This window comes from Dama dama, chromosome 18 (assembly GCF_033118175.1).
Source record: "Dama dama isolate Ldn47 chromosome 18, ASM3311817v1, whole genome shotgun sequence".
Taxonomy (NCBI): Eukaryota; Metazoa; Chordata; class Mammalia; order Artiodactyla; family Cervidae; genus Dama; species Dama dama.
Genome location: NC_083698.1, coordinates 72,664,592 through 72,691,374, shown reverse-complemented (window position 1 = coordinate 72,691,374; position 26,783 = coordinate 72,664,592). Strand labels below are relative to the sequence as shown.

General features: G+C 47.1%; 1 protein-coding gene across 1 annotated transcript in view; it reads left to right on the top strand.

The window, feature by feature from the left end:
* Positions 1–24,933, top strand: part of ADCY1 (adenylate cyclase 1) — a 98,106-nt gene extending 73,173 nt beyond the window's left edge. The window contains exons 15-20 of the mRNA XM_061165573.1: positions 11,083–11,199; positions 11,731–11,877; positions 12,496–12,594; positions 20,425–20,539; positions 22,378–22,502; positions 24,460–24,933. Of these exons, the coding sequence (XP_061021556.1) occupies positions 11,083–11,199; positions 11,731–11,877; positions 12,496–12,594; positions 20,425–20,539; positions 22,378–22,502; positions 24,460–24,798 (942 nt within the window). The 3' untranslated portion in view covers positions 24,799–24,933. The remainder of the gene's footprint in view (positions 1–11,082; positions 11,200–11,730; positions 11,878–12,495; positions 12,595–20,424; positions 20,540–22,377; positions 22,503–24,459) is intronic.
* The last annotated feature ends 1,850 nt before the right edge of the window (positions 24,934–26,783 follow it).

The window sequence follows — 26,783 nt, the reverse complement described above, 5'->3', positions numbered from 1 at the left end:
GTTTTGTGTCCCCCAAGGGACCCCTGTAACCATCAGCAGTCACTCCCCATTTCTAACCACTCCCAGCCCTGAGCCACCGTCTGCTTTCTGTCCCCATGGATTAGCCTCCTTCTTCCACCCTGCAGCCTGTGTGTACTTTTAAGTCAGTGCCTGTTCTGGACAGACTAACTCCCTGTGTGCGGCCAGTGGGGGCCCTGAACCAGGCCTTGGAGGGAGAGACCCCCTGATTCTCTGATTCTAAGGGGCTGTGGCCCAGCTCTGTCTTCACTCCATACCTGGCTTCTGGATTCCAGGTGGGCAGGGAGCTGCTGAGATCTGAACCCCACATTCCCTCTCCACGGGCAGAGATTCCCAGGTGGGCTGTCTGTACAGAATTGGCCCCAATTCCTAGGCAGCATGGCAGGGGTGGTGGTAGTGAGGGCATGCAAGTGGTGCACCCAATTCTGGCTCGTTCTCCTCTTCGAGGGGCTCTGGCTACTGCCTTCATGAATGCCAAAGCCAGGCCGCTGCTCCCCAGGCATGCCCACGTGATACCCAGCCAGGCTTCCGGAAGTGCCCGGCCTTCTCTGGGCCTCTTGGATGCTTGAGAGTTGGTCGTGGGATGGTGGGAGGGGCCGGTGTTGAGGAAAGGAGACAAGGAGTGTGACAGGAGGGGGACCTTCATAGAGACCTCATGAAGGCGGGGTGGTGGGGAGGCCATCCAGAACTCCGCCTCCTCTGGGGGCAGCTGGGGTGGCAGGGTCCCATCCCCGACTCTGGGAGGCGGCCTGGTGGTGGAGCGCAATGGAGTGGGGGGCCTGGGGAGGCACCCTGAGGGGAGATACCACCATCACGGGGGCCATCAGAAGGGCACTTCTGAAGTGGCTGGGTGGAGCCTGGGCAGGGTTGGCCATTGGAAAAGGGGCTAAGATGGAGGTGGGCATGGTCTCAGGCACATATCACTCAGTCTGGGCAGAGGGCACATTTCTGACTGACAAGGTCAAGAGAGCTGATGGCACTGGACCATCTGAAAGGTGGGTCAAGGGAGGGCAACCCTAGAGGGGTGCAGTGACCAGGGCCGCAGAGTGGAGGGTCCCCATCCCAGACCTTGGGGGTGCAGGAGTGGTCCCTGGAACCAGGACAAGGTGGGCCACCAGACAGGACTCACCACCTTTGTCCAAGGGACACAGCCAGCCTGCAGTGACCATGCTGGGAGGGACTTCATCACGCTCTGCTCCCTCCCTCCCAGCTCCTGCCTGGTGCTTCCAGTGGCAGAGCCTAACCAGAAACTGTGAGGGGACTGGGAGGTAGGTCCTCTGGGCTGGCCCTGGGTCAGCGCAGATGTCAGGGGAAGAGAGCGGTGCACACCATTCCTGGAAAGGCCATCTGGCCAGTGCAGCTTGCCAGGTAGTGGAGGACGGCCTCTCTGTGGTAGACTGCGCTGCTGAACTTGGTCTTGTCCAGCTCTGGCTGGCTCTCCAGGCTGACCAGACTGGCTGGTCTCTGAGATGTGTCTGCCCTGCCATCAGCTGGCCCCTCTGGTTTAAGGTCTTTCAGTTAGGAATAGACACTCAGAGCTAGAGAAGAACGGACTTAGGATGAGCCAGGAAGAGCTAGATCGGCCTGGGGGTGTGTGAGATGGTGCCTACTCATTGACTAGATGCTTGCTCTGGATCTCACTCTCAGTGGGTTTGAGGCCCTTGCTGTTGGCTCTCCCAAATGGGGACTCCCTCCTCCAGGGCAAGCAGTTTCTCTCAAATGGGTGGGCAAGGGCCATTCTAGGCATTGGTGTCCCTTTATTTTTTAAGATTTTTTTTTTTTTGATATGGACCATTTTTAAAGTCTTCACTGAATTTGTTACAGTATTGTTTCTGTTTTATGTTTTAGTATTTTGACTTCATAGCATGTGGGATCTTAGTTCCTGGACCAGGGATTCAATGTGCACACCCTGTGTTAGAAGGGGAGGTCTACCACTGAACCTCCAAGGAAATCTCTGGTGTCCCTTTAAATGTTATTAAGTCTGGTGGTTGACCCTGTCCTGGGATTCTCCTTCAGTGATACCCCTTGTACACCCAGCCTTACCGTGAAATGAACTTTCCAGGCAGTTTGGTGCAAGAGAGAACCTCTGTGTCATGGAGGGAAGGCTTGCCTGTACGGAACACACTGACATATTTTTCTAAGGATGTGTAACATGAAACGCCTCACTTTCCTGTAAACACAACAAAACAAGAAAATTTTTAGACTTTGCCCATTTGCCCTGTGGATATTTAAGCCTGTCATGCAGGTATCAGAGTGCCTCAAACTATTGCAAAACTGCCAGACCAAAGACTCATTGGTTAATTATTTATTGAGACCCAGTTGGTTCTATAAACCTAAATAAACAGATGGGCTTTTCCTTTCTGATGACTTCTCAACCTCTTAATCTGTAACTATCAGAATGCTTTTGCTCCGGTGATTTTTTTTTTTTTAACTCGGTGGATAATCATGATGACAATTATAATAAAACAATTTCTCTACAATGAATACCTATTCTGAGGGTAATTTCCGTTTGTGCAGCTGCTCTTCTCAGCACTTAGAGCTGGGGCTGGCTCAGACGTGAGGCTTTTGGTCGTTGGGCCGAGCTGAGGCCAGCTGCACTTCCTCTGTCACTTCCCTTCCCAGGCCTCCTTTCTCCACATGTGGGACAGTAACCTGGTCCTTGGGATTATAGGAAGTTCATGCGACACAGTTCATGACCCTTATTTCACATCTGAAATGCCATGTGTGTTGTTCATCCTGTTTTCTTGGCCCCTGGTGTCACCTCTGGGACTTGGGTTGAGAACATCCCTCAGTGAAGCCAGTGCTTCTGGGTTTATCATGGCTGTGTTCTGAAACACAGTGCCAAGGAAATGCCCACAGAATCAAACACTGGTGCTGAATCTTGGGCTCTGAGTCCAGCAATGTTCCCCACTCAAGGGAAGTCAGACCTGTCGCCATGTTGGGAAGTGCACAGACAGCCTGGGGCGGCCCCCTCTCTGCGGCTGGTGTCCTGCCTGGCTCCATCCAGTAGCTGCTGATTGAGCACCTGGTCTACACCAGGCCTTGTATGGGGACACTCATGTAGTGGAGCATAACCCTGCCCTGAATGCCCAGAGGCTGATAAAGGAATAAATGTGTCAGTCATAGATGATTTCAGAACAGTGATAGAAGTGCCATTGCATTGATAAAACAGCCCATAGCCTGACTCAGCCCTCAAGTCAGTGATATTAGCCTCTAGAGGGAATACCTGGAGACTTTGGAGGAATTAGCCAGGGAGAGGTTCTGTGGCTGTTAGATGGTGTTTTATAAATGTCAGTTTAATCAGGTTGCTGACAGTGTCCTTCAGGTCTTCTATACCCTTACTGATTTTCTCTCTAGTCATTCTGTTAAGTTTAGAGACAGTGGTCTTGGAAATCTCCAGCTATACCTATAGATAGAGATTCCAACACCATTCTCTCTAACTTCTTAAAGTTCTGTTTTTGTTTTGTGTAGTTTGATGATCTGTTATTACATGCATAAATGTTTAAGATTATGTCCTCTTGATAAATTGCAACCTTTGTCCCTCTTATCAAAAAAGACCCTTTCATATATCTTCAGTTCAGTTCAGTTCAGTCGCTCAGTCATGTCCAACTCTGTGACTTCGTGGACTGCAGCACGCCAGTATTCCCTGTCCATCACCAGTTCCCAGAACTTGCTCAAATTCATGTCCATTGAGTTGGTGATGCCACCCAACCATCTCATCCTCTGTTGTCCCCTTCTCCTGCCTTCAATCTTTCCCAGCTTCAGGGTCTTTTCTTTATAAAGAGTCATTTCTTTGCATCAGGTGGCCAAAGTATTGGTGCTTTAGCTTCAGCATCAGTCCTTCCAATGAATATTCAGGACTGATTTCCTTTAGGATTGACTGATTTGATATCCTTGCAGTCCAAGGGACTCTCAGGAGTCTTCTCCAACACTACAGTTCAAAATATCTCCAGGCTAAAACAAAAACTCTAAATAAATATTGAACCTCTTAAAAAAAAAAAAAGACCTTTTCCTAAGTAATGCACTTTGCTCAGTAGTCTGTTTTGTCTGATATTAGTATAGGTAATCCAGCTCTCTTGTTATGTGTTTCCCCTCATTTTACTTGTAACCTTATTGTATTTTTTTTTTTTTTTTTGGTATAGCAGAGTTTTATTAAAGTATAAAGAGGGACAGAGAAAGCTTCTGACACAGACATCAGAAGGGGGTCAGAGAGTGCCCCCCTGCTAGTCTTTAGCCGGATGTTTTCAGTCTGTTAGAAAGCTATTAATCAGATAAGAGGGACACCTCAAGGCTGACGGAGTTTCACCAGGCCCCTCTCCCACAATATGCATTTTTGAGATAGGATGGCACGAGGTGTATCATCCCCCAGCCATAAAACAATTGATATGAATACTTGTTTGTTGAGCTATTATCAGCCAAAAGTTAGTCTTAGGTGGAACCATTTTGAAGAAAGGCAAATTCCAAAGCAAATACATAGATTTTGCAAATACAAAGCAAATACACAAATCTATGAACGTAGATTAAGAAAAACATTTCCATAAGAAAAACGCATTGATTAGCTCAAGGTTCGAGAAAAGTTAAGTTCAGGTGGAACCAGGTGTTGTCATGGTAACACAGAAATTTAAGAGAAAAAAGTCTGACACTTGAAGTTCGTTTCTTCCTGCTGCTTAAGGGAGAGATAAAAAATGTCTGACACTTGTAGCCTATTTCCTCCGTTTGGAGACCCCTGGCTTTCCTGCCTGTTACCCTCTCATTCTCCCCTTTTCTTTTAGGAGAATTATGTTGCCTAGGGAAAGGGGCATCGTGTTCATTCCATAACTACTTCCTGCTGTTGAGGGGCATGGTCCCTAAATTGTTGAGGCAACATATTCTCCTAACCCTCATATGTAGTCTCTCATCCAGGGACCCCAAGTAATAGTTGGAGGAGGCTGTGGCACTCATAGGAATCTGGACAACCTATTGTAACTTAAAACCTTTTAGATGGTTAGAGACAAACCCCAGTTTATAGTTACAGATGTAAGGCAAGATAGTCATTAAACCAAGTTAAAACCTAATCAAAATTAAAAGTCACATTGTGTCCATAGTTAAGGTACAATATGTTATACCAGTCGATCTTAGGATTGTTAGATGTCATCAGATCAAGAAGAGGCATCACATACGGTTGTTGGTGGTGAAGGTATTTGCAGAGTTGAAGAAAGTCCTTTGCTTGAAGTGGAGTAACCCATCATGGGAAGCCTTCAATTGATGATGAGGTTGAAAAGCTGAAAGCTGAGTCAAATAGTTAGTTCTAGGGCTTTAGGATCTATGACAATATCTGTGTGTAAAAACATTCTGTCATAGAGTCAGTCCTTTCTTCTTAGGGGCAGTTTGAGCCCTCATTAAAGCTACAGGTAGAACTTTAAACCAACTGTCTTGTGTTTCTTGAGTTAGCTTACATGGCTGTCTTTTAATAATGTCATTAGTCTTTTCAACTTTTTCTGAAGGTTGGGGTCTCCAGAAACAGTGTAAGTGATATTCTATTCCTAGAGCTTTTGACACCCCTTGAATTACAGCAGCTTTAAAGACAGAGCCATTGTCACTCTGAACTTTAGAGTTTAAGATCCCACTTACATCATGAGAAGTCAGTACAGTAAGATTTTGCCCATTCATTAACCTCAGACTTTAGTGAATACTGCTTTTGATGTGAAAATAGATGAGGATCATTGAGCTTGATAATGATAGGAACAGCATTTTGTTCTTGACCCATAGTTTTTCCATCAGCCCACACTCTAGGATTTGCATTTTGTTCAATTAATGGGAGAGAAAGAGCAGGCTCCATATTTATGAAAACAGAGGCCTGGACCTTGTTCAATATATCCCTCCCCAGAAGGGTGAAGAAGACTCTGGCACGATAAGAAACTCGAGAAAATAGTACAGAGTCCTAGTTGCAGCTTAAAGGATGACTGAAATAATATTTGACTCATCCAGACAGTCCCATTATGGTAGTGGATCAGGAGGAAAGTGGGCCAGGAGCTTCAGTGAGCACAGAGAAAGTCGCCCCAGTGTCCAAAAGAAAATTGACTGACCCTCCACAATTATTAATACCCGGGGTTCCTCAGGTATAATTAGGATGGGAGCTTGTGTGGGGACCCCTGGGCACCTTTGATCCTGTTGTCCTGAGAGCCTGACCTCTGGGGCCTACACCTCGGAGGGCAATCTCTTCTCCAGTATGGTCCTTTGCAGACTGGACATGGAGCTGGGGGTGGCTTAGATGCCTGATGGCAATCCCACTTGAGATGCCCCTCCCTTTTCACCTGGGTCCCTCTGGGGGTTTTTCCTCAGGCTATTTCAGAGCAGGTCTAACAGCCACTGTTGGGGCTTCAGTCTATTGCCTGGTTCTTTTTTGCCTTTTATTTTCCTCCTCATATTCTCTACCATAATATACTGTCTGAGCCAGCTACAACAGTTTTTCTAAAGACTGATTTGGTCTGAACGTCTGTTTTTGAAACTTATAGCAGGTATCTGGAGCTGACTGAGAGAGAAATTTGTCTTCTAAGACTGTTTCTCCCTCTGTACTTTTAGGATCAACATCAGTAAACTTGAGGAGAGTCTCCTGTAGTCTGTCTAGGAATTTAATAGGAGTTTATCAGGAGTTTCCTTCTCTCCCTGTTCTATGTCAGTCAACTTAGCATAGTCTAAAGTCTTAGCATGTGCTTGCTTGAGTCCTTCAAGAATACATCTGGCAAAGCAGCTCTGTTATGGGAACTGCTTGGCTCCCAGTAGGTAGGAGGGCTATTTCATGTTCCTTATTTTCCCTGTCTCACGTTCAATCCAAAAGTAGTAGCTTCCCCCAAAACTTGAGTTCTCAAGTCAGGAGTTAGCGTCTGTCCCAAGACATACATTACATCTCTCCAAGTAAGGTCACAAAGTTAGCCCTATAAAGGCTTCTGTGAACTTTTCTGGATCCTCTAGATAGTCTGGACCACAATTGGTATGGTTTGAATTTCTACCGAGGCTGAGGAAACCCCTCCTGAAACGGTGCCCTGACTCTCAGCCTATTCAGTTGGGAGCCCCAGAGACAGGGGCAAAGTAAGAGGACAGGAGGGAGCTGAAGGTTTCACACCCAAATCTGCACCCTTAGGACATACGTCTGGCATGTCTCACAGAGAGATAAAGAGCAACACATATGGCACTTCTACCCATTTCTCTTGTTTTCTACAGAACCGGTCTAGTTGTAAAGTAGTATCATAATGAAGAGACCTTTCAACAGGCCAGCATTCACTGTCTTCTAAAGGATTCTGTGGCCATTCAGTATCACAGAAGAAGATCAGGCATGTCTTTTTAAACTCTGAAGATCAAACTTGTCCTAGCTTTTTAAAAATACATTTTCAAGGAGTGGTTCTGGAACTGCTAGCTCCCATCTGTAAGAGAGAAAAAAGCGGGCATCCACAGCTGTGGCTTTTTTCAACTGGAAGTGTCCTTCCTGCTCTAGATGGGGGTGTAGACAGACTATCCACCAAAGCTTTCCTTCCCTGGTCGGACTTAGTCTGTCCCTTACCGATGCAGGCGTTTTACTCTTTCCTCCTGGTTCTGCCACCGTCACGGGGTAGAGATGCACCAGAGGTGCATTCCAGATAGCATCCCAAGCTGATTTAGTTTCATACCACCAAGACCTTTGTTTGATTTGCCCTTTTCTCTGATGCTCCCTGAGGTGGAGCAGAGTAGCTTTCCCAGAACATTTCCCAAGCTAGGACTCCTAGGGGAAGTGTCTATCTTTCATGTGTCCATGTACATTCCTGAGTACAGTCCTGACTGCAGTAGAAGCGGTGAGTCATAAAGGGATGGACAGCAACCACGATGTCCTTTCTGAGTGTCACCACGCCAGTATATGTGATAGCAAAAGAGGTGGTGGAGGATTGGCTAGTGAGGAAAAAGTGATTTTTGTTCCTGAGCTGTTAGGGCCAAGCCTTCCAGTTCATTTCCACAGATTCCACAAAAGGAATATCTAAGGAGTTGAGACAAAAGCCACCAGGAAGCCTCCTCTGGTCCACTAAGAAGAGCTAGTGCTACCAAAGGAAGAAGCCCATTGCACTTCCAATCTGACCAGATCCTGCAGCTCCCGATCTGTGGCCTTAAAAACCTCATGGTCACCAGCAGTGCTTCTGTCCACATAGATGGGAGACACAGTTGTGACAAAGACTCTTTGCCAGATCGCTTGCCCCTGAGGCAGGCAGCGAAGAGAGTGACCTCTAGCCTGAGAGACACTGCTGGAGCTAGAGCTCTGCCTCGCTCCCAAACATGCTCTTGTAACTTTTGACTCCTAGCAAGGCTAGGCGCTTCCATGACTACCAAGTTTGGGGTCTGAGTAAAAGTACATGGTAATGGCATGAATCACAAGTCCACATAATCTATGATCCAACAGATTATGTTAGTAGTTCTGGTTCCCCACGAAATTATGAAATGGTCAAAGAGGCCAGGAAAAGGTGACTGAGAAAGGAAAGTTCGGTCTACATGCTTTGCCCATGTGGGGAGCTCTGGCCACTCCCCTAGCAGGGACCTTGGGTGACTCTTGTCATTGGCAGGTCGGTATAAATCCCGGACAAGGCTCCCCTTTTTGGGGCTACCTGTAGTCATTACAAGGCACCATGAAACTGCAGAGGAGGGCTCATCACTTGCTTCGTGCAGGGTGTGTCATTCATTCACACAAGCACACCGTAGATTTAGTAAAGTAAAGCAGAAGGGGGACGGAGAGTGCCCCCTTATTGTATCTTTTTATTTAAGGTGGATTTCTTGTAAGCAACATGCAATTGGATCTTGCCTTTTAATCTAATTCCTATAAATCTCTGCCTTCTAATTGAGGTCTTCAGATAATTTACAATTAGTGTGATTATTGATGTGATTATATTTTAATCTTCCATGTTGTTGTTTCCTATTTGTCCCACCTGCCCATCTATTTGTTTTCTTTTTCCTCTTTTTCTACCTATTTGGTAGAAATCTACCTATTTATTATTTTTCTTGATCTGTATTTTTATTAGCTCTAACTCTTTGTTGTGTTATTTTAATGGATACTTAGCATTGTCTGTCTTCAAGTGGTATTATACTACCTTACATATAAGAACTTTAATATTAATAACAATATATACATCAATTTTTTCCATCCTAGGGATTTTGCATTGACATCATCATAGACTTTATTTGTACATATAAACCCCCCAAATATATTATTATTTCCATCATAAACATTAAAGTCTACTTTAAAGATAGATTATAATGAAAAAGAATATTTTTTGTTTACCCACTTTGTTATGATTTCTGGTACTTTTCATTCTTTGTACACTTCTGGGTTTCTATCCGGTGTTATCTTCCTTCTGCCTGAAGGGCAGATGGTTCTCGCAAGTCTGTTGGTGATGAATTCTTTCAGTTTTTGTATGTTTGAGTTTTCCTTCATGATTGAAAGATACTTTTGCTGGGTTTAGGATTGTAAGTTTTTGATTTTTTTAATTTTCCATATGTTAAAGATACTGTTCCACTGTCTTTTGTCTGGCATTGCTTTTTTACGATATTGCTATCATCTTTATCGATGTTCCTCTGACCCCATCTCCTCTCGTGTTTCACCATCTTGACAGTGGGGTGGGGGCTCCTCTGTGCCCCATGTGGTCTGACGAGCCTGGCCCACTCTGAATCTCCACACTCTTCCCCTCTGCAGTGTAGCTGCTCTCTGTGGGGACAAGCACCAGCATTGATCCCCTGCCTAGCTGATGATTGTCTGTGCAGACGTCTCACAAAGGGCCTTTTCCTCCAGTGAGACCAGTCCCAGAGTTAGAGATTAAGGTCTTTTCACTTTGTGCTTTGGAAAGGTCCTTTCCCTCTCGGTACTTCTCCAGGAGGGGGTAGTTCTCAGAGCCTGGGTGCCCCAAAGAGGGGCCTGTACACCCCAGAAGGCAAGTGAGACAGCACAGGAGGGTTTTGGAAGAGGACATCATGATGGTTGGTTTATGTGTCAGCTTGGCTGGATCATGAGGTGTCCAGTTATTTGCCCATACATTATTCTGGGTTGGTCTGGGAGGGTATTTCTAGATGAGATTAGCATTTGAATCTGGACTCAGTAGAACAGATTCTCCTTCCTAATGTGAGTGAGCTTCATCCATCCATTGAAGGAGGCCTGAATAGAATAGAAAGGTAGAGGGAGAGAGAAATGGGGCCCCTCTTTCCTGACTGCGCCATCTGGGACATCTCTACTCTCAGCCCTCCTGGGTCTCAGACCTCCAGGAGTTACAGCACCAGATCTCCTGGGCCTCCAGTTTGCAGATGGCAGAAGGTGGGGCTTCTCAGCCTGGAAATGGGGGCTGAGCCCTTTATTGGCCTTTGAAAGCTCCAGCTGATCTGGGTGATGACTGGTCCAGAATTTCATGGATCCTCTGGGCCCGTAATGTTGATTTAGTTCCTTTGCTTGGTGGGGCTGTGGAGATGAACCTGGTATAGACCATCGGTGCACTTGGTGTTCAGTTTGAATGATTACAGAGAAGAATGTGTTAAAGGCATAGATTCAGAACTCTTGTTAAAGATGGTAAGGCAGACGTTATTCAGGAGCATTGTGTTAGGTGAAGGAACCACTGCAGTGGGGGAGAGAGATGAAGCTATCCTAAATATAGCGTGGGCAAGTGGGGGTTTATAGTCAAGGAGCAGGGTGGGGGGTGGTGGATGGAAATTATAAAGAGGAGACATCTGGGGTGAGGGATGTTCTGGCTGAACTGACCTAACAGGATTCATGCTGAGGGTAGGTCAAGGTGATCTAACATCACCTGGGGAGGGTTGGGATGAGGAATCTGATCAGATATCTGGGGTGATCAGATGTCAAGGATGGGGTATCTGGTTAAACTGTCTTAGCAGGGTTCTTGCTAAAACTAGACACATGAACACCCCAAAGTCAGGACCCTGTTGGAAGAGGGTTCAGAGTCTGACCCAGGTGAGAACTTGTCACACGGCAGGGTGACGAGTAAGGGAGTGTCATACGGTGGGCTGTCAAGTGAGGGAAGGAGGCATGAGCGGGTGGCTGGGTGACTTAATAGAGGACCCCCATCGCAGGCAGAGGAGGAGCGGGACGACATGGAGAGAGTGAAGCTGGACAACAAGAGGATTCTCTTCAACCTCCTGCCAGCCCACGTTGCCCAGCACTTCCTGATGTCCAACCCTCGCAACATGGTGAGCCTGGGGCAGTGGCCCCTCTGCCCACCCTCAAGGGCAGGGCCAGATCCAAGACTCCTGGGGTGTGGGGTTGACAGGTGCTCAGAATTAGCATGTCCTCCCCTTTGATCCTGGGAGAGAGCATCGCATCCACTGTCCCCACGAGGAAGGCAGGATGCTGCAGTAAGTCACACATGAGGTTGCAGAACGCTGCCTTGAGGCCTGGGTGGCCCCCTCCTGGCTGAGTTTGGGCAGCAGGTGCCTTCGAAACCACACCCCGCCTGCCTGGCTATTCACTCCCTTCTCTGTGCTCAGCGCGTCTGGGTTGGTCTGAACATCCAAATGACCACAACCTGCTGCAGTAAAACTCTGGAACCACCTGGACAGCACAGAGCAGGGCTTACAAAAGCTGACTCAAAAATAAAGAGGCTCAGGCTAGGTTTTTAGGTCCTAAAGGCACAAGCCCCCCAGTACCAGCCCTGAATGCTGCTCTGGCTGCCCATTCGCTGCCTGACCCGACCTTTGACTCCCCCCCCCACCCCGCCCCAGGACCTGTACTACCAGTCGTACTCGCAGGTGGGGGTCATGTTTGCATCCATCCCCAACTTCAATGACTTCTACATCGAGTTGGATGGCAACAACATGGGCGTGGAGTGTCTGCGCCTTCTGAACGAGATCATCGCCGACTTTGACGAGGTAAGGGCTGCCCTGCAGTCCTGACACCCTGGGGCCTGGGTGTCCTTGTGTGCCCCCTCCAACAGAGTCCTGAATTGTGTCCACTGATGTAGTGTGTGCTCTGTGGATGACATGGGGCCAGGGGGATCACGTGTATTTTGTCTCCTTGGGAATCCCAGCCGATCGTGACATTTGAGGAAGAAACTTTGCCTTAAGATGGGGAGGGTGAGTGGTGGTACCTGTGCTCTTCCTTGTGAATGCCAAGCTCAGGTGGGCAGCCTCACCTGCAGGATGGGCGGGCAGGTGTCTCTGCACTGTCCACAGCGGGCCTCCGGTCTGTGCCTGCTTCCCTCCCTGGGGCCTGTCCTCCTCCTGGGTGATCGTGAGGTCAGCTGCTGGAGGATGGGGGTGTGTTCTGCACGGTTCTTCCTTGGTGCCTTTTTTAAATGCCTTTGTTAGAGCCCCTGAGGCCTGCATTTCTCAGTTCAATCCCAGATCGTGTCTTGTGCCCACATGAAGAAGACACATTGCTTTCCAGAATGCACCTGTCTGCTCTGTGCTTGCTTCTGGCGGCTGTACACTGCTGTGACTTGTCTAAAATGTTATGTAACATTTAACAGTTTTGTGTTTCAAACAAAGCTCATGGACAAAGACTTTTACAAGGACCTAGAGAAGATCAAGACCATCGGGAGCACGTACATGGCCGCTGTGGGACTGGCGCCTACTGCCGGGACCAAGGTGAGTGTGGACTGACAGGTGTGCCCTGTTCGGGGACTGGGTTCTGGCTCTGTCCCCAGCTGCCCAGGGACCATGGGCAGGCTCCCTGCTATGGGCCTCAGTTTTTCCTCTGTGTTAGATTAGGGAGCAGCCCGAAGGCTGTCTTGTCAGTGGCCAGTTCTCTGTAGTCACAGCCTTCTATGGAAAATCAATGCAGAAGGCTGAACACAGGAACTTCCTCCAGCCCTGCCTCCTCAACCCCCATCCCCCCATTCCTATCCTGGGAACTGGCACTACTGAGTATTCCTCTTTTTCAGTTCAGGATTCTGAATAAAATCCCCAGACTGCCCCTATAAAAAGGCAGAAAAAAGAGAGGAAGATGTAAAAAAAAGAAAAAGCAATGACTAGAAAGCAGTTATACATATGGTAGATGCTAATCAAATCAGCAGTCACCTTAAATGTGAGAGGTCTAAACACATCAATTAAACAGCAGAAACTGACAGAGTCACCAAAAATCAAGACCCAACTAGGTTTTCTGCAAGAAATACACTTTAAATATAAAGCCACAGATACATTGAAAATAAAAGGATGTAGAAAGAGATACCATGCTAGCCCTGTTAAAATTTCAAGTAACTATCTTAATTTTAGACAAAGCAAATTTCAGATCAAGGAAAATTATCAAGGATGAAGAGGTACATTACAGAATGATAAAGAAGTTAATTCTCCAAGCAAACATAGAAATCTTTGATATTTATGTACTTAACAACAGGAGACAAAACCTGATAGAACTGCAAGGAGAAGTAGATGAATTCCTTATTATAGTTGGAGACTTCAGTACCCTGCTAATGGTAATTGGTAGATCCAGTTGGCTGGAAATCTGTAAAGAGAACTGAACTGAACAGCATCATCAATCACCTGGATGTAATTGACATCTATAGACTACTTTATTGAAATACAACAGAATATACTTCGTTTAAAGCTCACGTGGGACATTTACCAAGATAGATCACATTCTAGGCCATAAAACACAGCTTAAGAAAATTTAAAAGAATTGAAATAATGTAAACTATATTCTCAGACTAGATTGTGATTAAAGTAGAAATCTACTGTTGTTGTTTAGTTGCTAAGTCTTGTCTGACTCTTTTGTGACCCCATGGACTGTAGCCTGCCAGGCTCGTCTCTCCATGGGATTTCCCAGGCAAGAATACTAGAGTGGGTTGCCATTTCCTTCTTCAGGGGATCTTCCCAACCTGTGGGTTGAACCCACATCTCTTGTGTCTCCTGCATTGGAAGGCGGATTCTTTACCACTGAACTACCAAGGAAACCTTTGCTAGGAGAATCAATTACCAGGAAATAATTGGAAAATTCCAATATATTGGGAGATGAAACAGTATACTTGTGAATGATACAAAGGACAAATAAGAAATCTCAAAGGAAGTTGAAAAACATTTTGAACTTAATAAAAATGAAAATCAGTTCAGTTCAGTCGCTCAGTCGTTTCTGACTCTTTGCAACCCCATGAACTGTAGCACGCCAGGCCTCCCTGTCCATCACCAACTCCCAGAGTTTACTCAAACTCATGTCCATTGAGTCGGTGATGCCATCTAACCATCTCAGCCTCTGTCAGTCCCTTCTCCTCCTGCCTTCAATCTTTCCCAGCATCAGGGTCTTTTCAAATGAGTCAGCTCTTTGCATCAGGTGGCCAAAGTATTGGAGTTTCAGCTTCAACATCAGTCCTTCCAATGAACACTCAGGACTGATCTCCTTTAGGATGGACTGGTTGGATCTCCTTGCAGTCCAAGGGACTCTCAAGAGTCTTCTCCAACACCACAGTTCAAAAGCATCATCAATTCTTCTGTGCTCAGCTTTCTTATAGTCCAACTCTCACATCCATACATGACCACTGGAAAAACCATAGCCTTGACTAGATGGACCTTTGTTGGCAAAATAATGTCTCTACTTTTTAATATGCTGTCTAGGTTGGTCATAACTTTCCTTCAAAGGAGTAAGCATCTTTTAATTTTATGACTGCAGTCACCATCTGCAGTGATTTTGGAGCCCAAGAAAATAAAGTCTGACACTGTTTCCACTGTCTCCCCATTTATTTCCCATGGGGTGATGGGACCAGATGCCATGATCTTAGTTTTCTGAATGTTGAGCTTTAAGCCAACTTTTTCACTCTCCTCTTTCACTTTCATCAAGAGGCTTTTTAGTTCTTCTCCACTTTCTGCCATAAGGGTGGTGTCATCTGCATATCTGAGGTTATTGATATTTCTCCCAGCAATCTTGATTCCAGCTTGTGCTTCATCCAGCCCAGAGTTTCTCATGATGTACTCTGCATATAAGTTAAATAAGCAGGGTGACAATATACAGCCTTGATGTACTCCTATTCCTATTTGGAACTAGTCTGTTGTTCCATGTCCAGTTCTAACTGTTGCTTCCTGATCTGCATACAAGTTTCTCAAGAGACAGATCAGGTGGTCTGGTATTCCCATATCTTTCAGAATTTTCCACAGTTTATTGTGATCAACACAGTCAAAGGCTTTGGCATAGTCAATAAAGCAGAAATAGATGTTTTTCTGGAACTCTCTTGCTTTTTTGATGATCCAGTGGATGTTGGCAATTTGATCTCTGGTTCCTCTGCCTTTTCTAAAACCAGCTTGAACATCTGGAATTTCACAGTTCACATGTTGTTGAAGCCTGGCTTAGAGAATTTAGAGCATTACTTTACTAGCGTGTGAGATGAGTGCAATTGTGCGGTAGTTTGAGCATTCTTTGGCATTGCCTTTCTTTGGGATTGGAATGAAAGCTGAGCTTTTCCAGTCCTGTGGCCATTGCTGAGTTTTCCAAATTTGCTGGCATACTGAGTGTAGCACTTTCACAGCATCATCTTTTAGGATTTGAAATAGCTCAACAGGAATTCCATCACCTCCACTAGCTTTGTTGGTAGTGATGCTTCCTAAGGCCCACTTGACTTCACGTTCCAGGATGTCTGGATCTAGGTGAGTGATCACACCATCATGGTTATCTGGGTTATGAAGATCTTTTTTGTACAGTTCTTCTGTGTATTCTTGCCACCTCTTCTTAATATCTTCTGCTTCTATTAGGTCCATACCATTTCTGTCCTTTATTGAGCCCATCTTAGCATGAAATGTTCCCTTGGTATTTCTGATTTTCTAGAAGAGATCTCTAGTCTTCCCCATTCTATTATTTTCCTCTATTTCTTTGCACTGATCACTGAGGAAGTCTTTCTTATCTCTCCTTGATATTCCTTGGAACTCTGCATTCAAATGGGTATATCTTTCCTTTGCTCTTTTGCTTTTGGCTTCTCTTCTTTTCACAGCTATTTGTAAGGCCACCTCAGACAGCCATTTTGCTTGTTTGCATTTCTTTTTCTTGGGGATGGTCTTGATCCCAGTTTCCTGTACAGTGTCACGAACCTCCGTCCATAGTTCATCAGGGACTCTGTCTATCAGATCTAGTCCCTTAAATCTATTTCTCACTTCCACTGTATAATCATAAGGGATTTGATTTAGGCTATACCTGAATGGTCTAGTGATTTTCCTTACTTTCTTCAATTTAAGTCTGAATTTGGCAATAAGGAGTTCATGATCTGAGCCACAGTCAGCTCCCGGTCTTGTTTTTGCTGACTGTATAGAGCTTCTCCATCTTTGACAGCAAAGAATATAATCAATCTGATTTTGGTGTTGGTCATCTGGTGATGTCTATGTGTAGAGTCTTCTCTTGTGTTGTTGGAAGAGGGTGTTTGCTATGACCAATGCATTCTCTTGGCAAAACTCTATTAGCCTTTGCCCTGCTTCATTTTGTACTCTAAGGCCAAATTTACCTGTTACTCCAGGTGTTTCTTGACTTCCTACTTTTGCATTCTAGTCCCCTATAATGAAAAGGACATCTTTTTTGGGTGTTATAATGAAGGGATGGAGTCAAGCAAAAACAACACCCATTTGTGGATGTGACTGGTGATAGAAGCAACGTCTGATACTGTAAAGAGCAATGTTGCATAGGAACCTGGAATATTAGGTCCATGAATAAAGGCAAATTGGAAGTGGTCAAACAGGAGATGGCAAGAGTGAATGTCGACATTCTAGGAATCAGCAAACTAAAATGTACTGCAATGGGTAAATTTAACTCAGATGATCATTCTATCTACTACTGTGGGCAGGAAGGAAGGAATCACTTAGAAGAAATGGAGTAGCCATCATAGTCAACAAAAGAGTCCGAAATGCAGTACTTGGATGCAATCTCAAACATGATAGAATGATCTCTATTCATTTCCAAGGCAAACCATTCAGTATCATGGTAATCCAAGTCTATGCCCCGACCAGTAATGATGAAGAAGCTGAAGTTGAACAGTTCTGTGAGGACCTACAAGACCTTTTAGAACTAACACCTACCCCCCCCCCCCCCCGCCAAAGAGAAAATATAACATCAAAATTTGTGGGATGCAGAAAAAGCAGTGCTTACAGAGAAATTATGTCATTGAATTTATACGTTAGAAAAGAAGACCAATTCAAAATCAGAAAGCTTCCATCTTAGAAATGTAAAGAAGGACAATATAAACCTAAAGCAACAGAAGGAAAGAAATAATAAAAATCAGAGCACATATGAATGAAATCAAAGACATAAAGTGAAGAAAATAAATGAAACCAAAAGTTGGCTTTTTGAAAAGGTCAATAAATTTGATAATCTCTAGCCATGCTAACCAAGAAGAAGGGAGGAGACACAAATTACTAATATTAGAAATGAAAGAGTGGCTAATTCCACTGAACCAATGGACATTTAAAAGATATTAAAGTGTATTATGGACAACTCTCTGATACTACAGTGGAGGTCCTGGCCAGTCCAATAAGGAAAGAAAAGTGAATAGATGGTTTATGAATTGCAAAGTAAGAACAAACCTTCATTCTCAAATTGCTTGCATATTTAAAATATACAAGGCTGAAATGTTTGTATATACTGAAAGAATTTTTAAATAACTTTGTGAAACTTGCTGGATGTAAAACATCATAGAAATTCCTATTTTATCTCTGTTTCTTAACTACAGACAATTAGAAAATCAAATATTTTAAAAGTTCCTATTTCCAACTAGTATAAAAATGTAACTATATGACCACAAAATTAGGTAATTTAGGTGAAATGGACCAATTATTTAAAAGACATAATCTGTTAAAACTCACATAAGAAAAACAGATAATCTAAACAGGTCTGTAGCTATTTTAGAAAATTTATCAGTAGTTAATAACTCTCCAAAGCAGAAAGCACTAGGCCCAGATGGGTTTATTGTTGAATTCTAGCAGGCATTTGAGGAAAGTTGGCTCATATCAGTTTCCTAAAATCATACCAGTTTCCTAAAATCTCTTTCATAATGTAGAAGTAGAGGATATACTTCCTAACTCACTTTATTTTACCATAATATCAAAACCAGATAAAGAATTACAAGAAAGGAATATTATAGAACTGTATTTCTCATGAATGTAGATGCATAAGTCCTTAGCAAATATTTACCAGTTAAACCAACAATGTATGAAAAGAATTATATACCACAAGCAGATTGTTGGATTTATTCTAGGTAAATGGTTTATTCTAGATAAATCGTTCAACATTTCAAAGTGAATTAGTACCTCTAACTAATAAAATGAAAAAAAATTTCCATAAAAAAATAAAGTAATTGATAAAGAAAAAAAAACCACAAAATGAATTAGTAAAATGTACCATATCAATAGGATAAAGAAGAGAAATCATATGAACATATCAGTAAATGCAGAAAAATTATTTGACAGCATCTAAAACTCATTCCTGATTAAAAAAAAAGAAAACCTCCCAGCAAACTAGGAAGAGACAGAGCTTCCTCAACTTAAAGAATATCTGCAAAAGCCCTGTAGCTTTGACATCATTCTTAATGGTAAGAAATAAATATCTTCCACTAAGATGAGGAACATGCCCCCCATTCACTGCTCATAGTTGACATTCATACTGGATGTCCTAGCTAATGCAATAAGACAAGAAAAGGAAATAAAAAGTATATAGACAGAGAAGGAAGAAGTAAAAGTATCTTTGTTCATAGATAACATGATTGTTTATATAGAAAATAAAAAGGAATCAACAAAACAACAACAGTAAGCATTATAGCAAAGTTGAAGAATACAAGGTTAGTGTACAAAAGTCAATTGCTTTCTTATATACCAACAATGAACAAGGGGAGTTTAAAATAACAAATACAATGCCATTTACATTAGTACCCCAAAATTAAATATTAGGTAGAAATTAAAAATATATATATATATAATATCTCTATGAGGAAAGCTATAAAAGTCCGATTAAAGAGATTGAAGGTCTAAATAATTCAAGAACTACTCAGTGTTTCTGCATAGAAAGACTCAAATATCATTAAGATGTCAGTTATTCTCACTTGATCTGTAGACATTGCAATCCTGATAAAAAGTATAGCAGGTTATTTTGTTATTTGACCAACTGATCCTAAGTTTGCATGGAAAGACAAAAGACTGAGGGTAGTCAACACAACATAGCAGAAGCAGGACAAAATTAGAGGACTGAAACTATCAGACACCAAGATTTATGGAATTTCCCTGGTGGTTCAGTGGCTAACACTCCTGGCTTCCAATGCAGGGGACCTGGGTTTGATCCCTGATCAGGGAACTACATTTCACATGCTGCAACTAAGATTTCACATACTGCAACTAAAATAAAAATCCTGCATGGTTCAACAAAGATCGAAGATCTTGCATTCTGCAACTAAGTAAGACCCAGCACAGCCAAATAAATAAGTAATATTAAAAAACTTTCTATAGAGCTGCAATAATCAATACAGTAAGGTTTTGGCAAAAAAGTAGTGAAATAAACCAGTGGAATAGAATAGAGAGCCTAGAAATAGATCTGCACAAATATAATCAACTGATCTTTGACAAATGGAGCAAAGATAGTCTTCAACAAATGGTGCTAGAAAAAATTGGATATCTAGCTATCTATATTTGTAAAATGAATCCAGGCACAGACCTTACATTCTTCACAAAAACTAATTCAAAATGTAATCATAAGCCTGTATGTAAAATGAAACACTATAAGATATCTAGAAGATAACATAGGAGAAAATCTAGGTAGCCTTGGGTTTGGTCATGAGTTTTTAGACGTGGTACAAAAAGCATGATCTGTGAAAGAAAACACTGTTAGGTTGGACTTGATTAAAATTTTAAAATTCTACTTGTGGAAAATACTATAATGAAAAGATGATTCATAGACTTGGAGAAAATCTTTGCAAACCACCTGATTTGTATCCAAGGAGATACAACACAGTGAAAGAGAGTCTCAGTGTGTGAGGAAGGAGGGTTGGAATTGCCCTCTGCTGTTGTGAATGCTGACCATCCACTGTGGTCACCTTGCTTTGTTTGTCTATGGTGGGCCAGTGGCAGCACTGTCTGAGCAGTGGGACATTTGGTTTCCCACAACAGGGTCCCCTCCCATCCCACCAGCCTATTCCTGCAGAAGGGCTCTGCTTAGGCTCCAATGTCCTCAGCCTCTGCGCTCAGGAGCTGTAAGCCTTGAGCAATAATATTCTACCTCCGTTTCAGTCTCCTACCTGTAGAATGGGATGATAAACACACCCTAGGGCAGCTATAGGGTGCCACTCAATCCCTGATGAGAACCACCCAGCCAGCCTCCAGCCCCAGCCAGCTATTGACACGGGGATCAAGTCCCTGATGCCATGAGGGGTACAGGCTAGTCCCCTCACCCCTGCAGGTCACTGGCTGAGTGTCCCTGTTCTCTGGCCTTGCACCCCTCAAATGTAATAACCTGTGTGTGCTCATGTCCAGGCTAAGAAGTGCATCTCCTCCCACCTCAGCACATTGGCAGATTTTGCCATTGAGATGTTTGATGTCCTGGATGAGATCAACTACCAGTCTTACAACGACTTTGTGCTCCGTGTTGGTACGTGGCTGCAAGTTATCCCATCACGTGGGCCAGCTCACTTTTCCTCTGCTGCCCTGGGAGCCTGTGGCTTGGGCCTTTCCTCATGAGCAGGGGTCGCTGGTCCAGACTCCCTTGTCTCACAAGAAGGAGGATGGCGCCACCCAGAGGAGTGCAAGCGATGCAGGGACCACTGGGTATCGGTGACTTAAGAGCCTGGAAGAATCATTGTCCAGCTCACACAACACAGGAGAAACCTCAGTTGTCCTAGAGACTCTCAGATACAGCTCTGAGCCCACACTTACCTGGAGGAAGATGCCCCGTTTCCTGTCCACAGGCCTGGGGATCTGATAGGCTGTGCAGGAGCCCAGCGGTGTAGGCTCAGGCCGGGCCCTTGGTCCTCCTGGGCTCCCGTTCCGTGCCTGTGAGTGAGGAGGGGAACCAGCTGGGATCTGCGCTCCTCTCCAGCTCTTACCAGACTATAGGGTTTCTTTTCTTGTAGTCTTAAATTAACCTTTTTCTTTCCTGGTAAGATAGGTTTAGCAGAAAACTTTGTATTAGTTGAGGATATAGTAAAATTAGAGAGCTCTTTCTCCCTCCCTCCCTCCCTTTCTTCCTTCCTCTGTCCCTCCCTACCCCCTTTCTCCCCACACTTACCTGCTAGTCTATGATACAGTTAAACTGGACATTTATTTTTGTTTTACAATTCAAATGTTTAGTGACCTTAAGAATAGAACTTAGAGCTGGGTTTGAGTGGGTTTGAGGTGTGGTAGCCGGTGTCCACCAGAGTGGGGGCAGTTCTGATGAGCTTAAACACATGGGCTGACCTGGCCCTGGTGCCTGGCCTGCGGGATGTGCTGGAGGTGGGAGCAGGGCACCCTCTGTGCCTCACCCGCAGGGTTCCGTTCTCCGGGGCCATGGGCTCAGATTCATAGATGAACGGATGTGACAGGAAACAGATCCAAGGGTCCATCAGGGAGATTCTGCTTCTTACTCTCCTACTGAGGACCCATAGGCCAATTGGACCTCCGTGCCTGGGCAGCTGGTCAAACAGGAGGCTGGATCCTGGCTCAGTCTTGTCCACCAGGATTGGGGCCTCCAGGGTGGTAAAGAGGGATTCCCCAGGTTCCCCCAGCCATCTGAAAGTGGCCCTTTTGGGGCTTCTCCCTGGGTCCCCACATTCACCTAGCCTGAGCTTCCCAGCTCCCTTTAGCCAGTTCTGCCCTCTCCTCCTCCTGAAGATGCCAAGTACCTACTGCCCAGGCTTTAGGGGGCTGACTGGGTCAATGTCTGAAATGTTATTAATATGCTTGGATAAGCTCAGAAAAATTGATGCAGAGTACAGAGTCAGAAGGTGTGGTGTGGCGTCAGCCCAGCACTGGCTGCAGGGGAGATTTGGGGCACCCAGGCCTGTGTCACTGTCCAGGCCAGTTAGACCCCGACCACATAAAGAGAAGGGGGCCTTACTCTCTTTAGAGCATCCCCAAATACTTAGTTCTGGGCCCCACACTGGAAAGAACAGAGGGATCCCATCTGGGGAAACAGAAGCTACTGCCCTTTCTGGAAGAGGGAGCTGGGTGTGGGGACACACCTACAGACTTGAAAGCTTAGCTTTCTTAGCAGCAGGACTCAGCATGGGGTCACCCTTCTAGGAAACGGGACTTCTTCTTGAGGTGGGTAGCACTGGCTAATGGTGTAGTGTGCAAGTAGAGGTCGGGAGCTGCCCCTCGGCAATGCTGTAGGGTCCCTGCTTTGGGGAGGAGTGTTGCTCGGCGACCCCAGGAAGCCGTGACTTCACGAGGGGCAGCTCCTCCCCTCGGAAGCCTCTGCACGGACACCACGCCGTGGCTGTTTTCCAGGCATCAACGTTGGCCCTGTGGTAGCTGGAGTGATCGGGGCTCGCAGGCCGCAGTATGACATTTGGGGAAACACGGTCAATGTGGCCAGTCGCATGGACAGCACCGGCGTCCAGGGCCGGATCCAGGTCAGTTCACTCAGAAGTCCCCAGGGCCCAGGTGTCCATCCTGGCGCCGGGAGACTGGGGTGGGAGGGGCAAGGGTCGTGTGGGGGTGGCCACCCAGGCCAGCAGCCTGCGTCCTCCTGTCCCTGTCTGCCTCTTCTGGGTGGGGACACCGAGCCATGTGGCTCGGTGTGTCTGCGGCTTCAGCGGCGGGGGGTGGGGTGACCCCTCTGTGGTCAGGAGCAGAGTTGGGGTGGTGAGTGGCAGGGGACAGTTAGTTGGGAGTGGTGACAGCTCCCTAGAAGAGAAGGGGCTTCCTTGCCTTTCGAAAGGTGGGTGCAGTGGGCCACCTGACCTGGGAACCTGTGGGTGGCTCATGGGGGATGAGAACTTGGTGCATGACGCCAGCTGGCACTGAAGATGTGAAAGACGGTGGCAGAGAATGTAGTGCTGGGGCCAGGCCCTCCGCTGTGGTCGGGCCCCGAGGCCGCCTCTGAGCACTGCACAGCCGGCAGTCCCCACCTTGCAGCCAGTTCACGCTGGTCCTTTTTATCACAACTTCTCACTCGGTCCTCCACAGACCCGTGCATTCACCCCAGGGTTTGAGAGAGACGCTGGGGTGTGATCCTGCAGGCTGCAGTTCAGTGAGAAGGTTGCCGGCCTGGGGTTCTCCCGCGTCGTGCCCCTTCAGTTCCTGGGGCCCTGCCCCCATTCATTGGGCACTAACTCTCAGGCAGGTACCTGTGACGATTCCTAGGTTCCACCTCAGCCACCTGCTTGGGGATCAAGCAGGTGCTTCCCTGGAAATTCCTCTATGGGGGCCCAGCATTGTCTCTTAGACAGAGTCAGGTCGATGTGGCTGCAGAGCAGGTGTCCCCCCACCCCTGATGCTGGCCAGGCCTCACAGAGAACTCCAGGGAGAGTTCCTAGTCAACCTCTTGGGAAATACAGGGATTCTCCTGCAGATGGTTAAAAATCAAACTTCCTGGGGGATGCCCTCTCAGCCTCTTGGGGACCTTGTGTCTCTGAGCCCCTGACCTGGACCCTCTCTGGAACCCACCACAGTAACATCATGCACAGCCCCGACTCACAGCCTGGGATTTCCTGGCTCGAATCTCAGGGTGGAGGGATGCAGAGGACAGGGGTAGCTGGAGCTCCCAGGCAACCTGGAAGGACACCCAGGCCCATCCCAACCTAAAACCTTCATTTTCAGCTTTACTGTATGTAGTGGCAGATTACCTTTACCTCCAGCAGTTCTTTGTGCAATGATCTGGGAATTTTATTGCCTCCCATTCTTCATAAGGCAAGAAAGGAGGGAGCTCACCATAAGGATAAGACTCAGAGGGTTTTGTCAGTGTGTATATTCGGGCTCAAGCTGGATGTCAGGGTTCTAGGGAGCACAGATCTCTTTGAATGGATGAATTGTGGGTTCAATGTGAAAGGAAAGATTTTTATCACCATACATTTTGCCACCTTGCATCTCAGAGGCCACATCTGAGAGGTGACCTTTCTGAGGATAGCGTCTTCCCTGTGTAATCGGCTAGTCTGTGGCTCAGTTCCATGAAGGACTTTGGGGTGCACTGAGCCTGTTGGGGAGCTGAGTGAGGCCACGTAGCTCCGGCCCTCAGTTGGAGCCTGGTGTGCAGGCATCTGGCTTGGGGGTGACCACAGAGCTCACATGCCAGTCCTTGAGGCTGGGTCCTTGGGGCCCCGTCCAGTCTGCTCTTCCACTCTCAGTATCCCTTATGGTGAGTGCTGTCCTCTCCTGTTTGTCCAGGGCTCTGTTAAGGCCCCTCCGAGTCCCATGCTCTTTGCATGATCACGTCCTTCTCACAGAGAGACCAGCATGACCATGGGAGGAGCATGACTCAGACTCCAGGCAGAGCTGGGGAGGCCCGAGGCTGGGCCATTGGGGTGGGCAGTGTGGGGGGAGGAGGGACCCTCCCGTGGACTCCCTGTTGACGGCCTTTCCCCGCTGCAGGTCACAGAGGAAGTTCACCGGCTGCTGCGGCGGGGTTCCTACCGCTTCGTGTGCCGAGGCAAAGTCAGTGTCAAGGGCAAGGGCGAGATGCTGACGTACTTCCTGGAAGGCAGGACCGATGGAAATGGCTCCCAAACCAGGTCCCTGAACTCAGAGCGGAAAATGTGTCCTTATGGAAGAGCTGGCCTCCAGACCAGACTGGCCGCGGGTCACCCCCCAGTCCCCGCTGCGGCCGGCCTCCCAGTTGGACCTGGGCCAGGGGCTCTGCAGGGCTCGGGGCTTGCCCCAGGCCCCCCAGGCCAACACCTGCCCCCTGGAGCCTCTGGGAAGGAGGCTTAGTGGAGCCCATGCCAGCCGCTCGGGGCACAGGGCACAAATGCTCAAGATGTTGGGGGTCTTTGGGGCTCCCGCAGGGACCAGCCCAGCTAGCAGAGCAGGGCCGGGAGACAGTGACTGGGCTGGGGAAGGGGCACAGTCCAGGCATGACCTGAAGCAGCTGGGCAGTGAGTCCAGCAGCAAGTCGGGTGAGGGGCGAACCCTGACCGCACGGACACCGAGGTTTTCGTGGCGACCGTGTTTGTTTTGTCCTCATCTCAGTGGCAGAGGGAGGTTGGCTGGGTCCGCTCCAGGTGTCAGGACCTTTAGGACATTCACCAGGGCCATAGGCTACAGTGAGAGCCTCAGAGGTCTGGCTGGCAGAGTGACTGGGGTGCCCACCTCGTGCCCTGAGATGGATCAGCATCAGCCCAGCAGTGTGGGTCCCATGGGGGCAGCTCCAGCCCTGGGCGGTGGCCTGCAGAGCCCGGAGTGGGAGTCAGGACTCTCTCAGCAGTGCAGAGCAGGACAGGCCTTAGGGGATGGTTTGGGAAGAATTGAGAAGCGCCTGTCCCACTGCAGGAATGGTGGTGGCCACTGGCTTTCTTCAGATTGAGTTTTCGCTGAGAGAGGCGGGTCTTCTGGGATTCTGGGGGGCCCTGCAGCCACATCTCTGTGACCAGCATAGTTCATGTTCTGCCTCTGCATTCTCCACCTGCCCCACCTGAGTGCATCAGCTCCTGTGAAACCTGGACATTCCCTTTTCTGCCCACGCCACTGTGTTTGTTCAAAGGAGAGAAGGTGGTTGGTATCATTTCTGACCTCTCTACCGTGGCATCTTGAGTTCCTGTGTGCTGAACAGTGGTGCAAGGCTTCGCTGACTTTGAAGATAAGTGAACCTCACGAGCATGAGAAGGCTTCTTCCTGGATGGAAGGCGCTTCTCCAGCAGAACCAGTCCCCTGGATGTGGAGTTTTGGCGTTCATGGTTGTCAGTTTAGATGCCCCTGCTCTAATTTGCGGGGAAGGCGACTGCAAATAATTCTGTGCAAGGCTGGGAATCTCCTACCAGTGTATCTCTGTGGTTGCCATGGAGACGAGGAGTGTGACCATGCTGGAATACACTGTTGCAGGGGGCAGAGGTGCAGGAGGGCCAGTGGGAAGGAACTGTCTAGAAATAGCTGGACATGGAGACCTTGACTTTTGACTGCAGGGAGGAGGGCAACTTGAAACTGGAGGGAAGGTTCTGGGCAGGCAAGTCAATGTAGGGGGGAATGTCCATCCGAGACCCAGAGCTTCGACAGCATCTGGGGGGTCCTGTGGGTTGCAGGGGAGCCCTGCTTGGCAGAGTCAGCAAGCCTGGGTGTCCCTCTCTTCGCTGGTCTCCAAGGGCTCCACCCTCTCCCTGGGGGTCCTGACTTTTCTGTATTGGAACAGGGGTTCACTTTGGACTGAACCCCATGTCCTCCAGGCTCTCCCCATTGTGGGCCTGTGTCTTGTGACTGTGGAGGCGGGTAGCCAGCAGAGTCGGCTGCTTAGCCAGTATGGATGGGCCAGTGACAGAGGTGGGCAGGTGGGCAGTCTTTCCTCAGATGCACCCTGATGAGTGGTCCCCCGCCTCCTACAGACAGGGCAGAACCGAGGCGTCTCCCGAGCACGTGGTTCCTGCACGTGTGCATGTCTGTGCCAAGCTGTGGGGCTGAGATGCTGTCCAGGGTCCTGCTGCCCATCTGCTCACCATGGCCGAGCTTCCACCCCAGGGCACGGTGGGAGGAGGCGGGCCGCTTAGTGGATCATGACCCTGCAAATACGCTGTCACCTGGCGAAGGGGGCACTCACTCAGGGTGCAGGCGGTGAGCCGCAAAGAGGGTCCTGGGCCATGTGCGTTAACTCAGTGTGACCAGTGTGATCACATGGCCCCTTAGAAGTGGATGAGGCGGGTAGGCAGTCAGGAATATTCTGAGCACGAGGTTTCTGTTTAAAGATGCGGGGCTGCAGTCGATCGAAGGTG